General features: G+C 51.5%; 3 protein-coding genes across 3 annotated transcripts; all 3 read left to right on the top strand.

Annotated features, from left to right (window-relative positions):
* Nucleotides 1–1,981: 1,981 nt before the first annotated feature.
* Nucleotides 1,982–2,879, top strand: GLOTRDRAFT_133218 (uncharacterized protein; the record flags this gene model as incomplete). Its single annotated transcript, XM_007872124.1, has 5 exons — nucleotides 1,982–2,152; nucleotides 2,210–2,311; nucleotides 2,366–2,539; nucleotides 2,595–2,663; nucleotides 2,733–2,879. 5 exons carry the CDS (start codon nucleotides 1,982–1,984, stop codon nucleotides 2,877–2,879), a joined length of 663 nt encoding a protein of 220 aa, XP_007870315.1.
* Nucleotides 2,880–3,490: 611 nt separating this feature from the next.
* Nucleotides 3,491–4,966, top strand: GLOTRDRAFT_101534 (putative isomerase YbhE). The gene is made up of 5 exons (XM_007872123.1): nucleotides 3,491–3,779; nucleotides 3,835–3,985; nucleotides 4,037–4,192; nucleotides 4,246–4,357; nucleotides 4,405–4,966. The coding sequence occupies exons 1-5, from the start codon at nucleotides 3,622–3,624 to the stop codon at nucleotides 4,899–4,901; spliced, it is 1,074 nt and encodes a 357-aa protein (XP_007870314.1). The 5' UTR covers nucleotides 3,491–3,621; the 3' UTR covers nucleotides 4,902–4,966.
* Nucleotides 4,967–5,750: 784 nt separating this feature from the next.
* GLOTRDRAFT_49220 (PTR2-domain-containing protein) lies at nucleotides 5,751–8,480 on the top strand (the record flags this gene model as incomplete). The annotated part of the gene is made up of 18 exons (XM_007871992.1): nucleotides 5,751–5,932; nucleotides 5,987–6,105; nucleotides 6,153–6,284; nucleotides 6,337–6,408; nucleotides 6,465–6,561; nucleotides 6,624–6,766; nucleotides 6,828–6,851; nucleotides 6,906–7,008; nucleotides 7,064–7,151; nucleotides 7,214–7,350; nucleotides 7,398–7,480; nucleotides 7,531–7,567; nucleotides 7,624–7,630; nucleotides 7,683–7,764; nucleotides 7,821–7,951; nucleotides 8,004–8,080; nucleotides 8,151–8,263; nucleotides 8,332–8,480. The coding sequence occupies 18 exons, from the start codon at nucleotides 5,751–5,753 to the stop codon at nucleotides 8,478–8,480; spliced, it is 1,776 nt and encodes a 591-aa protein (XP_007870183.1).
* Between the last annotated feature and the right edge of the window lie 6,069 nt (nucleotides 8,481–14,549).

The following is a 14,549-nucleotide window of genomic DNA, read 5'->3' as shown; positions in this document are numbered from 1 at the left end:
CCCTGGCTGAGTAATATCTGACCGACTATACACTTGCCTGTATCTCAAAGTGCCGAGCTATCTCTATCTGCCGCTTACTAACACCCGTAAATGCCTCAATGTCATCTCGGCTTAGGAGGGGTAGCATGCGCATTATCGCACGGCAGAGATCTTCGGAAACCTTTTGGCCGTGCATGACTGAGTGTGCTTTCGGGTCTTTGCAGCTAGGTAGTCCCAATACAATCTGTGCACCTGCACTGGTGGATAGACTCGACGTACGCAGAAGTCCGAAGTTGAGAGGAGGTGCCGTTGACAAGATAAACGCGTAAAGTTGCACAGAAGGGGTCGTCCGGAAGGTCGGAGTGGAAAGTTGTCAGACTGGGTTGATTCTGAGACCAGCACCTAGAGCTCGACGAGAGGATCACGACGGTATAGGTATTGTAGTAATAGCATATGTATTCGTCGAGATACAAAGTGAAAGTGACAGACACCGCTGAACGCGCAAACAGAACTCGCGCGCGCCCACTTCGTTGCATTTTTCCCGCGCGGCCAACATTTCTCAGAACAGCAATAAGATTGCTACTTGCTGTTCTCCCTGCACCTTTCGGTGTGTAATGGCGAGGTATACGTAGCGCCAACGCCACCCGAGTATTTGGCTACGTTTGTCCACTTGCCAGCTGCAGGGGAACCTCGAGGACAATGTTCGACCTTACGTCGCTGTTATCGATGACGACGGGCTCCTCGCCACCGCTGCTCCGTGCGCTTGATTTTTCTATTAGTGCTACCGGGACCTCCAAGGGGTATTCGCGGTTTCTGCCAGCTATAGTACTGGAGAAAGTGATTCCGAACGGACATCCTGCTTCGCCTGCGGTGATCCTGGGCGATCTGCTGGAATGCCGTACTTTGCTGGATATGCTACAGGAAGAATATTAAAGGCTCGTGCGAGAAATGTTTGTAGGTGCACGGCAAGCCCGCTTTCGAACATGGATTCATAAAGCGACATCGACATCGATCTGGGCGTCGGTGCGCTCTACTGGTCCCTTGCCGCTCTTACTGTGTTCTCCCTACCGGGCGATCGTAAAGACGTGTTTGTGTCGGACCTCGTCAAGGTTGTCAGGCCGCGCATGTCCGAGCTCTGAATGAGTCATCAGTGCGGGCTCTTGAATACGTCTGCTCCAAGATTGGGGACGTGCTGGCGATCGACTACTGCTGGTCTTCCGGGCGCTGGCGCGCTTGTTCGAGTTGTCTCCTGGTCCCTTGGTTGCCTGGGCGATGACTGTCTACCCGAAGCTGGCGCGCATGGCGGTTCTCGAGGGCGACTCTAGCTGGTCTTGCTCCGCGCTTGAGTCCAAGCGCTTCCCCTCCTGCTGCCGATACTGTATCTGGTTCTCTGCTGCGATGCACGTGAAGGTCTTCTAGCCTCTTGTCGCCCTCTCTGGTCTCATCTGTATGCAAATATGCAAAGACGCCTGTTTCGGCCATCCACCTCGCGCTGGCATATATCGGCACGGCCGAGAACGACTCTGTGCTACTTCTAGGCCCTTCGCTCGCGCTTCAGTCCAAGCACGGCCCTCTCCTCCCTTTTCTCCGTTGCAATCCAGGCACGCACGGGCGCATGCTTCTTTGTGGCAGGCTTGGCAGTTTGGCTTTGTTTGGTTGTATAGATCCAAGAAATACGATTGGATGGACGCTTGGTCGACTCGCCACAGGCGCGCGCGCATAATAGCACTTTGGGACGCGCTCAGATGGGTGGGAAGGTTTCACTCGCGTCGCAGAGAGCGCTTGTCTGTTTGGCCACAAGTACGTAATTTCTGCGCTTTGGGCCACAGTTTCGCGAGTCGGCTCGGATGGACGCGAGTTATAAGAGCTGCGGTCTCCTGGTGGCGGAGCGCATCGTCTGGATTGTGTTTCTGTGTTTTGCGTGCCCTGGAGGCTGCGTTCGCTCGTTCTGCGCCTAGTTTGGAAGTTTGGAAGCACCGGGAGATATTCCTTCGACTCGAGGATGGCGGGCGCGCATGGGGCGAATGGGGCAGTCCCTGCTCATTATTTATCCTTCACTCAGTTTGAAGGCCTCGACTGGGATCGGATGTGCCGCAAGTGCTGCGAGAACCCGCGCTGCGCTGTGCCGGCGGTCACCACCAGATTTCGCGTCGCAGCAAGGGACGACTATGAGGTACGCGCTCTCTGACCTCGCCGACTCGCCTTTCTTGGGGCCGACTGCGGGTATCAGGTCAGGACCGCCATTTTCGTAGCCCGGTATGACCATGTCAACGATTGCTGGCCCGAGTTCCGCATGGGAGTCGTCGTGGGTCACCTATGCGTGAAGGACAAGGTTTGTCCGCTGTCTGCCGCCGCGTCGCACCTCCTGACTTGCGCTGCGCGTTAGGATGGCAACGCGGGCCGCGCGTTGTTCGTGACGGAGCACAGCGGCCGTCCTCGGACTTCCTTATTCTTTCCCCAGTTTGGGGAGACCGCGTCGACGTCGGCCGAAGCTGAGCTGAAGCTGTACAGGAAGATGCCTGAGCCTCCGACACCTTCCCTGCTCGGTGGGGTCATCAGTGTAAGGCAGTGATCCTGTTGGTCTCGTCGGCTTATTGGCTAATGGGCCATGCCAGCTTGTGTATGCCCAAGCGCGGACGGCCTTTGGGAACGGACCCCCTGCGTACAAATGGGTGAGGGCCAAGGTGCGCGTCAGTCCATCCGTCTCTTTTTCGCCTTGGTATGCAACCTTTTTTCCCCTTCCTTCTTGCTAGCACGGAAACGGGCCGTCGCATTACATTGCATGCGAAGGACCGTGGCCCGGCATGACATTGGAGGACACGCACGTCCTGCCTTACCGCAAGGCGACCGAGCGTGTCCTTCGTGAACGCGGGGAAGACGTTTGCGAGTATAGGCCGTGAAGAGCCCAAGGCTTCGTCACGACGTTTTCGGTCCATGCTGCAGTTGCTGTTCATCTCGACGTTCTTTACCTTCTTTCTTTCTTTTATTGTCTGAATAGATCCGCCGTAGACTCTGGATGTTCTGCGGCTATGATTGCGCTGTTTGTTAATCTCTCCAGTAGACTTGCACCACATTGTAGAACTCATGGACTGATCCATATGTAGCATTAGATGCATATTTCCCTTTGGACGCTTCTGTATCATCACAGCAATATTTATTCCTTGTTCATATCATCCTACGGGGCGAGTGTGAGAGGGAAGGATACAACTATTAAAACTCTACGAAACAGGATCGTACCTTTATCTGCGGAAGTATATCTAGAGTCTGGTCGTATTTATACCGGTGGATAGATATCTTGTTTGCCGCAGCTCTCCCAGCTGCAGTCAGTGCACCCTTTCCTCTCTCCCCTCACCCTTCAGTATGACTATTCGACGCTGTCTTCCATCTTCTGTACGACGGTCTTCCCTGCTGTCATCGCCTGACAGAATCATGCAGACAGAGTACAACAATGCACAATTGCGGTGCAGAGCACATGGTTACCGTTTGTCCTCGACATCGGCAAAGTGCTTCTCGCTACCCCGAACTTGAACTGGCGATTTGGGGGTCGTTTGACTCAACGTCTTTGTCTGCCATCCTTGTCTCCGTCTCGACGTAAAAGTGCATAACACGGTTCGCGGAACCGTCACCAACTGAAAGCGAGCCATGGTCAACTTCACCATCCTCGCGGGGGGATATACGGCGTTCGTCGCCTCGTACTTGTTCGACAGCGACGCGTCGACGCTCTCGCTGCTCAACCAGTCGCCCACGGGCCCGAGTCCGTCGTGGATCACGCTTCATCCGTTCAATTCGAGCATCCTATAGTACGTGACGCATCCATTATTTTACACGGTGGCACTGACGACGTGCGGATGACAGTGCGGTGAACGAGGTGACGGAGGGCGCGCTGCAGTCGTACGTCGTCGGCCCCGAGGGCGCGCTGGCTGGGCCTGTGGACACCATCCCCTCCGGGGGCGACGCGCCGGCGTATTGCGGCGCGCTGAGCAGCGGCCAGGTCGCAGTGATGAACGTGAGCGGCTCTGCTATTTCAGTATACACCCGGACACTAAGTACAGGACAGTACAACTCGGGCAACGGCAAGATCATCCCGGTGGAGAGCGGAGGGCTGGTCTTTGACAAGTCCGCGCGCGTGGTGACGTTCCCGCCTCCGGAGGGCGGCGTCTCGCACCCGCACGAGGCTATTCAGGACGGAGACGAGGTCCTGGTCCCAGACCTGGTGAGTGCCTCGTTCGGCGATATATTCTCGTCGCAATAACGACAGTGGCACAGGGCGGCGACAAAGTCTGGCGGCTCGCGCAGAACGGCAGCGCAGGCGAGTGGGCGATTCAAGGCTTGATCGAGCAACCAAAGGGTAGTGGTCCGAGGCACGCGGTGGTCAACGGTACGTGGCGATCCATCGCGCTCGTATCATCACTAAGATCCCTGCAGACGGGTACTTTTACGTCCTCCATGAACTCGCCAGCACCCTCACTGCGCAAGCCCTCCCCAAGGCACCCAACGGCAGCTCGCCCCTGCTCTCCAACGAATCGACCCTCCCCCCGACGTATCCCTCCGGCTCCGCCTTCGCCGCCGGCGAAATCCTTCTCTCGCCCAAATCGCCCGCCTTCCCGGAGCAGTACATCTACACGTCGAACCGCAACACGGGCACGCTCGACGCGCGGGGCGACACGATCGTGGTCTGGGCGATGCAGTCGGACGGCTCGGTGCGGCAGGTGAAGCAGGTGTACACGGGGCTGGACCAGATCCGCGGGATGATGCTGAGCACGGGCGCGGACGGGGCGGGCGAGTATCTCGTCGCGGCGGGATTCGCGGGCACCGCGGGCGTGCAGGTCTACAAGTGCGTGAGGGGCGGGGCGGATTTGCAGCTTGTCGCGACGAATGCGGATATACCCACGAGGACGAGTTTTGTCTGGCTCCCGCTATGACTCGCGGTGTAATGTACAGGACTTGACGTCTCGGAGTAACAAGCGTACACTATGCCTGCAGTGGACTGACTCGCGGTAGGATGCGAGAGCGTTGATGAGTATCCTCTGCTTCGAACCTTCTCTGTCGTTGGAGTGCTTGTGGATCCTGATGTATTCATGCGGGTTAGGGCCAACCAAGGCTATGTAAGTTGGCGAAATGAGTGATGTCGCTCGCTAGTGCGCGGTTTCGGGAGTACTTCTGCCTGTCGCGATCGTTTCAATCAGACATGAATACTTACTAATTAGTCCCCTGGCCCTCAGGCCCTGTTACAGTGAGTCCTGCCGCTCATCGATTGTCTCCTCGTGTTCTGATAATAATATGAGCAGGTACGAAGATGATGCCGTTCCGCGGCAGGCCTTAGGCCTATCTACCCATATCGCTTCGTAAGTATGCCCAATCACTGCATGATTCTGGAGAGACCACCGTGTTCACTCTGGACCACAAGTTACGGGCACAGCGACCAACTGCACTTCTCGGGCCGGTTGTCGATATGACGATTCTAGGACTTACGCCTGCACTTGATCTGTTCAACCTCCACTTGCGGCGCAAACTCTTATCAGCGCGAGTTCTGTGCAGGAGCCAGTGCCCCTGCTTCTTTTGCCAATGCTAATCATACATCGGCAAGTTCTGATAAGCGGTGGTGCTAATAGTTATCTGCGCGTACAAAAGCTAGCAGATGCTAGCGCCGCTGTATCCGACTCTGCGTCAGCCAGGACATAACGTCGGAGGACAACTATTGACATGGGTGAGTCGCTTCCGATTGAGGATTGAAACACGTCTCATTTCATTCGGTCTCAGCATCTAGTATTATGCTGGACTACGAGGCCGGTGCTCTCGACGGACAGAAAGTCTTAACACCTCCGAAGTCCGACGAGAAAGTGCTCGAACGAAGTAGCTATGTCGTAGAGTCTCTGGTAGAGGACGACGAGGGTCGGGCACCTACTGAGGAAGAGAAGAACACCCTCCGTCGCGTATCGGCCAAGGTCCCTTGGTCAGTATGATCTCCCTTGTTGAGTTACATAGATCCGGACGGAACAATTTATAGGGCGAGTTACGTTATCTGCCTGGTCGAGTTCTCGGAACGAGCGAGTTACTACGGTGTCTCCGGCATCTTCCCCAATTATATCCAGCGGCCATTGCCCAAGGGAGGGAACGGAGCAGGAGGTGAGTCATACCCCCCCTGTCGGACATCACTGATAAACCGTACATAGCCCCTCCGCGAAACACCCAGGAAACTGCAGGAGCACTGGGTCTCGGTCTAACTACCGCCAATGCATTGACCACCCTCTTCAGTTTCCTAGCTTGCACGACCCCTATTATCGGCGCCATCCTGGCCGATACAAGTGCGTCCTAGAGCTCTATTTCTTGATTCCAGACACACATTCGGGCCCACAGAGTGGGGACGATTCAAGACTATCTGTGTCGGCACGGCCGTCGCACTCCTCGCTCATATCATCCTGATCATTTGTGAGCAGCAGCTTGAGGTTTCCAAAGCATCCGGGGACTCACAAGGACTCCCGCAGCTGCTGTTCCGTCCGTCATCCAGGAAGGACATGCGATCATCGCCTTCATCATCGGGCTTCTCGTTTTGGCTTTTTCGACTGGCATGATCACTCCCTGGTCCGCTCCCATCTCGCCCTGCGGTTGTCTCACGATAGCTGACGTGGTCGCGGTTCGTGCAGCGTTGCTCCTTTGATCGCAGACCAGTCGCCCGTCAAGTCACAGATTGTGCAGACTCTGCCGTCCGGCGAACGAGTCATCCTCGACCCAAGCCGTACGATTGAGAACATGCTTATGATGTACTACTGGGCGATCAATGTCGGAGGTTGGTGCTGCGTGTCTTTCTTGTCGTGCATCGCCAGCTTGCTCATCCCTTACCGTTTCAGCCTTGTTTCAGCTCGCGACATCTTGTAAGTCGGACTTGAGCGATCGCCTCTAATGCATAAATTGACCGGTGCAACCAGACTCTGAGAAGGACGTGGGATACTGGCTAGCCTACCTCACACCGACGATACTGTTTTTACTTGTTCCACTTGCCCTCGTCTGGGTTTACAAACGCCTTGTCAAGTGCGTGCAGCCTTGATTCTCCCTGCACTCATCGGTTTTATCATCGATTTACAAGATACCCTCCTCGAGGATCGGGGCTTCTGGACGCCATCAAGGCGTTCTCCCTTATGATTCGCCGGACAGGCTTTAGAAGTGCTTTGAGAGTGAGTTGCCTTTTACGTCCATCGACCTGGACTGTGTCAAGTCGTCGGCTAATGCATAACAGGGAGGTGACAGGCTCTGGGAGAGCGCCAAACCATCCACCATATCCTCGGAGGGGGGTGAACATAGGAAGTCGATGCCCTCCTGGGACGACGAATTCATTGATGATCTGAGAAAGACGGTAAACGCGTGCAAAGTCTTGTGAGTATCCGACTACCTGCCGTAGATATGAGCTGACGATGTTATAGTGCATTCTTCCCAGTCTGGTACATGGCCGATGGAGGACTGAACACTATTCAGAACAGCATGGCCGCATCTATGACTACCAATGGTCAGTCTGTTCTCGCGCTTCGCGTATATCCCTTATTGTTGCTCTTGCAGGCGCGCCCAATGATCTGCTCAGCAATTTCAATCCTATGTACGCGTCTTGTACCTCTATCAATAATGATCTGCTCTTTGACGTATTATTCTTAGATCCACTGTATGCCTCTATATCTGCCCGACAATGGTACTTTGGCTTATCCGTGATACAGATCGTGACTGTGCCATTTTACAATTACATCCTATATCCATTCCTCCGCAAGCATGGAATCAACTTCAGCCCAATCCGCCGCAGTACGTGCCATATACTGCACCTGAGCTGTATCATCTTGACGCCCTTGCGTCTGCAGTCGTGACAGGGTTCTGCATCGGCGTCCTCACCATGATCATAGGGGCCATCCTGCAGTGGCAGGTTTACCGCACTTCACCCTGCGGGTACGGTGCCACCACATGTGATATTGGAACTGGAGTCTCTCCTATCGTAAGCCGTCGTTCAAGAGCTCTTGCCGGTATAACATTTGACGTTCCCTCAGAGGGTCTGGGCTCAGGTGCCCTTGTACTGGCTGCCTCCCATGGGTGGTATCTTGATTAACGTCACAGCCTACGAGATGTGCGTATACACCGCTCCTGGTGTCCGTTATCATGCACTGTTTGACGCATCCGGGTATCAATTGGAATAGCGCGTACACTCGAAGCCCAGCAAGAATGAAGGGCATCGTGATGGCGATGATCCTCCTCATGAGCGCGTTCTCGAGCGCACTCGTGGAGATCTGTTCGCCTGCTTTCAAGGACCGTGAGTGTCGTCTCCATCAATCAGTGCGTCGAAGATAACCTGAATGCCGCTTTCGTTTCCACCTTCAGCAAATCTCATCTGGCCGTTTGTCGGCGTGGGCGCTGCCAATGGTCTAGCCGCGATTCTGATTTGGTACTTCTTCCGGGGCATGGACGATGAAGAGGTCGTGTTACGTGGTCCTGAGCTTGCATCTCGAAGCAGGAAAAGTAGCGGGTAGCAAGCATAAGAAAATTGCGGCGAACCCAAGGATCGGGACGTCCACCTCCACAACTTTGACTGTGCTATCATTAGCTATCTATGCTTGGGTGGCCTAGGTTCTCTAGCATGATGTGTTAGGGGCATTCTGATCCTCAGCTAGATGAGTGCAGGCCTTGAGGCAACTTCAAACAGATATGGTCACCATCCAACTTGGTTTATTCACTGCGTCGTTCGATTGCCTCGCCTTTCATAGACCGTGCAGATATCCGACAAGGGGGGCACTCGTGGCAACAATTACCCACGTTCATGGTGTGCTGTGGTGGCCGTCTACCAACCAGCCCGGGCTTTCCGTGATATGCCGACCGACCTCTCTCGTGCTAAAAAGGGAGGCAATTCGGTCTGCTTACGGAAGACTAGGCTTCCGCAGGAACAGAGACTACCTAGAACGAGAAACATCGATCGTCGCTGAGATCATCAAACACGAGAGAGCGCAGCTTCCAAGTCGTATGCATGAGTGGCAGAACACGACTCGGAGAGGCATCTAGTCTCTCGCCAGATTCCTCGCGAATTATGATACCATACTCCGAGCATGCAGGCGAGTACAGTCGCACGTCGAGTGAATCATCCTGCCAATGATGTGTTCTTTTCTGCTACACCAAGGATAACGTATGTTTGTAAGAACGATTGTCGTCAATACGAGAAACTACAAAAGTACGTATATGTCTACTGACGTTAAGTCCTATCCGCAGGCACTTGAGCGATCACGCCGATTCGCAACTGGCACCGGTATTAATACATTCAGTACGCTCCAGATGCAACTTCACTTGAATTGCATCTCTCGTCCAGTGTGACTGATTATTAGATGGAGTTCAATCAAGGCATCAAGATGTTATGGCGGCTTAGCTCCCGTCTGGTATTTCGATTTCCACCGACTAAGGTATCCCAGCCGGGCTGTTTGCTATAAAGGGTCTACCCGTAAATGAGATTCTCAGCCCCCGTTGTCTTACTCCCCCCTCCCCGCGGCTCTCTAGTAGCGAGATGTGCGCCCCGGAAGTACTAGTACCCAGCGCCATTGTAGGACAGTGCGTATCTCATCATACTCAAGGTCTCCGCGATCTATCAAATCGTGTTTACCAATCTCTGGTGTAGGAATGGGCCCTTGGTACATCCTCTATATTGCACGAATAGTCCCCGAGCTGAATACACATTTAGCTCATGGGTTACCTGTTCTCGTATCTATTGCAAGGCATGCTTATAGTGCAAGTGTGTGAGTCTGGAAGTTGCATTTCAACGACTATGACATTTAAAGCTAACTTTCGATAGTCATTTTCTGCAGCCAGCCGACGTATACCACCGACGGACTGCCCATAAAGGTTACAGGCAAGGTCGCGCTCGGGGAGCCCGCTGGATACCTTTTTTAATACTAAGCGTCTAGTGTGGACGGTCTTCTGTTTGGAGATAGTGTCAACGGCCTTTACTACCGTGTCGGCATGGTATGGCCTAGCTTCTGGATGGGGCAACTTGCGAGCCCTCACCAACCCCAGCTGGGCTTTTGCGTATACGGCTGCACTTCATGGAATCAGTCAGTATTTCCCTCACATAACTATGGATAAATTCCAATGAATTATTCAGTCTCCCTTACCGTGCAATTATTCTTTTGTTGGCGTATGACTCTCTTGGGAAGCGGTATCATAGTTCCGGGACTTATAGCTGTTGTACGCTCAGAAGCCCTCTGCTTATCGCACCGATCCTAAAGTCCAAGAACAGGTCTGTCTCATGCAATCGTCCATGGCGATCGCTTCCGGCGTGAAGGTTAGCGTGCATGTCTCGTTGCTCCTCGATAAACTCATTTTTTACCAGATCTGGGAGCTGCCAACTCTCGATGCTATTTACGGAATAACACCCTTCATTTCAGCGAGTGTCTCCGTCATACTCACGGGTTTTCAGGTGCTCATTCAAGTTCCTTTTAGGTCTGGTTGGCAGGAAGTGCATTCTGTGATATAATGATTGCTATAAACATGGTCTACCTGGTAGGCTCAGTTATGCTGTAAAGTTCTCGGCTCTCAACCATCTGTCTAGCTCTACAAAGCTGGCCGCGAGTCGTATTTTAAAACAACGTATCATCTTCTCTTGCGCCCCGTAATCATATGTGTAGAAACCGGAACAATGACTGCATGTTCCTCCATCATGCACCTTGTCCTTTTCTTGGGTATCCGCACCAATAACGCCCACTTCACATTGTGCGTAGTCTCCTGATTCACTGTGGCGGCAGTATTAAATGGGCCCCCAAGTCTATTTCTGACTGCTAAGCTGTGAGTATCCCATTGGGGAACTGGGACAACTTATCTGAAGGTACCCCTAGATATTCCAACACACTATTGGCTACATTAGTTTTACGCAAGACTCGTCGGGAGAACACATCCGCCAGTGTATTCCATGGCCAGACACGGTCAAACTCAAGCAATCAGAAAGGACTGTCTTCCTGGGAGGTCGAGCTGAACAGAATCCCGCCATCCAGACTGAGCCCGCGGACGCCCGCGGCTGTCTTCATTACAACTCAGTAGAGGGCCATTGCTATGCATGGCAGGACACAAGTCCTGAGTTGTGTCTGATAAGTGTTAGCATTGGGTGTATAAATGTTCCAATTGATGTATACAGTACTCTTTCTTATGCACATATTGAAATCCCTTAGATCTGTATCTGCAATGTCCCTTTCATTCATACATTCAAGTTGTCCTCCTGTGGCTCTGCCATCATTGTACCATAAAAGTCCCTGCCTCTGACAGAATAAAAGTTGGTCTGTATTGTTGGCTACAAAAAGACTACAAAACTGTATTTGTACCCAGCCCAAGGGACAGTAGCAGCTGCACTACTAGACACAAATAACATAGATCAAAGTGTTCCTCTGCTGCCAATCAAAGATTGGCAGCTCTGTGACACAGGTCTTTTGTCCCCAGTGGAAGAGATAGTCAATAATACCTGCAGACTCCAGGTAACATCCTACCAAAACCAGAGTGCTCATCCACTGCCAATCTTCCATTGGCAGCTCCCTCGCATTCATTTTCCCAAACCAAGCTGAAGGATAGTTACGAGTCCTGAGGTACGAAGGACGAGTCCTTACGCGCAAAATATGCCTGCGTGCCGAACGTTGTACCCCGTGAGAACCTTTTGTGCCAAGAAGTCGTGGGAGTTATAGTTTGTATTGTGGACTACACTTTTGAAACTCCGTTTGAAAGTCCGTTTGTATGTGAGACTACAAAACCACTTTTGGCGCGTTTTTGTAGTCTCTGTGACCATTGTTTGCTCATTTGCGGGCCCAATTCTTCGTCTTATCTCTCTTTTATTTTCTCTAGTCTGGGGCGTATGCTATATGGGTCTAAAACAATATTTTCGTGAATTTATTGATTGTGTGTCTTGTCCTAGTCCGCATGGTGGTTTTACTTTTATTGCTTATCCTAGGAATTGACTATTGTAGTGGCTTGTAGTCAGTGGCTGAGGTGCGCGTCGGTTTGGATTCCTGGACTCTGATTGGCTCCCGCCTTCTATGACATAGGCTCTCTGCAGGTTCACCCGATCTGCAGAGCCATTACATCATTGGTATCTGGAATTGCTTGCAGGCTGTAGAAGGACCAGAAAAATTGTGAAAAATGTGGGAAATCCATAATATAACCAGAGCTCTATAGCAAATAAAGGAATATACAAGATGATCTTGAGAGGTCTAGTGAAATTCAAATAATACTAGGAATATTTGTGTCAGCTCTATGGTATACAGTGTAAAATAGGGAGTATCTTATGCCCAGCTCAGGACTCGTAACCAGCCATGCACAGCATTGGCCCACTCCCCCCAAGTCATCAGAAAGGGTACTCAAACAGTACTCCAAGCAGCTGGGAGCAGAAATGAAATATATATTACACATGCACTAGCTTCAATTTCTCAAGGGGGCATATAGATACCACTGAGTGGAAGAACTCAGGGTTCCAGAGGCAGCAGAGATTGAGAAGCACAGGCCCAAGATGCTTGTGACTGAAGAAATTGTATCATAGTCCCTGCCATCCACACATAGACTCAGATTATGTGTGTGAAAAACAATCCATCAAACTATTCAGCAGTCAGCATATTATTTTAGAACACAAGTGCAACATTCAAGAACCTGTTATAGCCAAAATAAGATCAATGTGTATGTACCAGTAATGATTGGATTGAAAGGAAGCACAGCCCACCAAGTTGACATGCTTCAACTGCTGCAAGTACTAGACTAATGAGTGAGTGGGCAACTATGACATCACTCAACTACAGAAATGCGCTTTCTGCAGTCAAGCTATGTCATAGTAAGCAGGAGCCAATGAGAAGCCAGAGATCCCAGCCGGCGCGACACACTCAGCCACTGACTACAAACAGCCACTGAAGTATTCCCACGGTACAACATGCCACACATGACTAAGAGCATGCAGTAAAGGAAGGAGATACGATTAAATGCTCGAAATATTCCAGTAGACGGATAACCCAAAAAAAACCTCTTCGTAGAAGAAACTACGGAAATACATGAACAACTCAAGACGAAAACACAGTGTGATTGCAAACAGACACTACAAATCCGATTGTGTAGTCTTTTTGTAGTCTCCAATACAAGCGGACTTTAAAGCGGACATTAAACAGTGTAGTCAAGACTACAACCAAAAAGTCACACGCATTCTCGGCATTGCAATTCCCACGGGGTACAACGTTCGGCACACACCCAATTTTGCAGGTAAGGACTCATCCTTCGTAAACTCAGGACTCGTAACCAGTACTTCCACGCACAAGGACAATGGTGTGGGCCTGAATATAAGTTGTGATACTGTCTGACAATGATGTCCACTTCCAGGTACCGAAGGTCTCGATTGCTGCCGGGTTACTCTATACACGGATGTGCTGTATTTTTGGATTTTATGTAGGATTAGTTGTACTTCTATTGGCTTACAGAGTTTTCAGAAAAGGTTGGCTGCGCCAGTGATGGGCTGGTTTATGGTTAACCCCTTGACTTTTGCCTGGGGTTTAACCACTTAACCGGTTTAACCCCGGTTTGACCACCTAGACAGCCCAGGTCCCCCTAATTAGGCTGGCTCATCTGACCCCCGGTCAAGCCTAACAAGGCTCAGGACTGCTCGTTGATTGACACCAGCGGTCATACCGGGGATCAGGGCTGTCTTAGTACAAGTAGTATACTATCTATGTAGTACTGTAATACAGAGTGTCACTTGAAGCCGCCGCCTACGTTGTTGGGCGTCGTTGTCGGCGCTTGCCGGTCTGCCTAATTGACCGAGTGCCTCCCGCCCTCCCTGATGTCGTTAGTCACAGCGTGCTACAGCATCACTGCAGTGGGATAAAAATGTGATATATATCATCTTGTGTAGAGTACATATACGGCTACCCAGTGCCACAGGAATGACACAGAATAACACAGCGGTTGTCGCACGCCACTCTCCTCATCGTTGGTGGCAGCGGCAAAGCAGCCTGTTGTATATGGGTCTGGTCTCATTTGCTAAAATTCTAGATAAATCATATTATATTTTGAGAGCATGCATAACACTTTACTACAGGGTATTGTACGTGTACAGCATGATACAGTTCGGATATGCGTGTGTGGCAAGTGTGGCACATGACAAAATAAAATACAGACCAATGCCAGTCATTGACACCTTTCTCAGGCTCCTAAACCATCCATTCATAGCATTGTCCTTTACCAGGGTGGTGTGGAAATATTATGTAAAAAATGTATTATATGGGAATTACCAGATACAGAACGAACAAGAGGAGGAGAACACTATAGGACGGCTGGCACAAATGTCGTCGCCGAGATCCCCGAGGCTGACTAAGCGGACGGTGGCTGAAGCCTTTCAGCAGCGGTTGGCGGGCGATGTAGAGAGCATCTCGACACCTACCTCGTTGAGCTCACTCAGAACACATATAAACAGGTGCTAAAATGGTTCAAGACCAATGCAAATACCTTTGGTATACTTCTGACACTCAGAGGGGCTTGTCTATAGCCATTATGCCTCTTCAGCTGGATATTCAGCCTTTGGTACTACTGATAACCATTGCATGAGT

This window comes from Gloeophyllum trabeum (genome assembly GCF_000344685.1).
Source record: "Gloeophyllum trabeum ATCC 11539 unplaced genomic scaffold GLOTRscaffold_00016, whole genome shotgun sequence".
NCBI classification, from domain to species: Eukaryota; Fungi; Basidiomycota; class Agaricomycetes; order Gloeophyllales; family Gloeophyllaceae; genus Gloeophyllum; species Gloeophyllum trabeum.
This window is presented reverse-complemented; position numbering and strand designations above follow the sequence as displayed.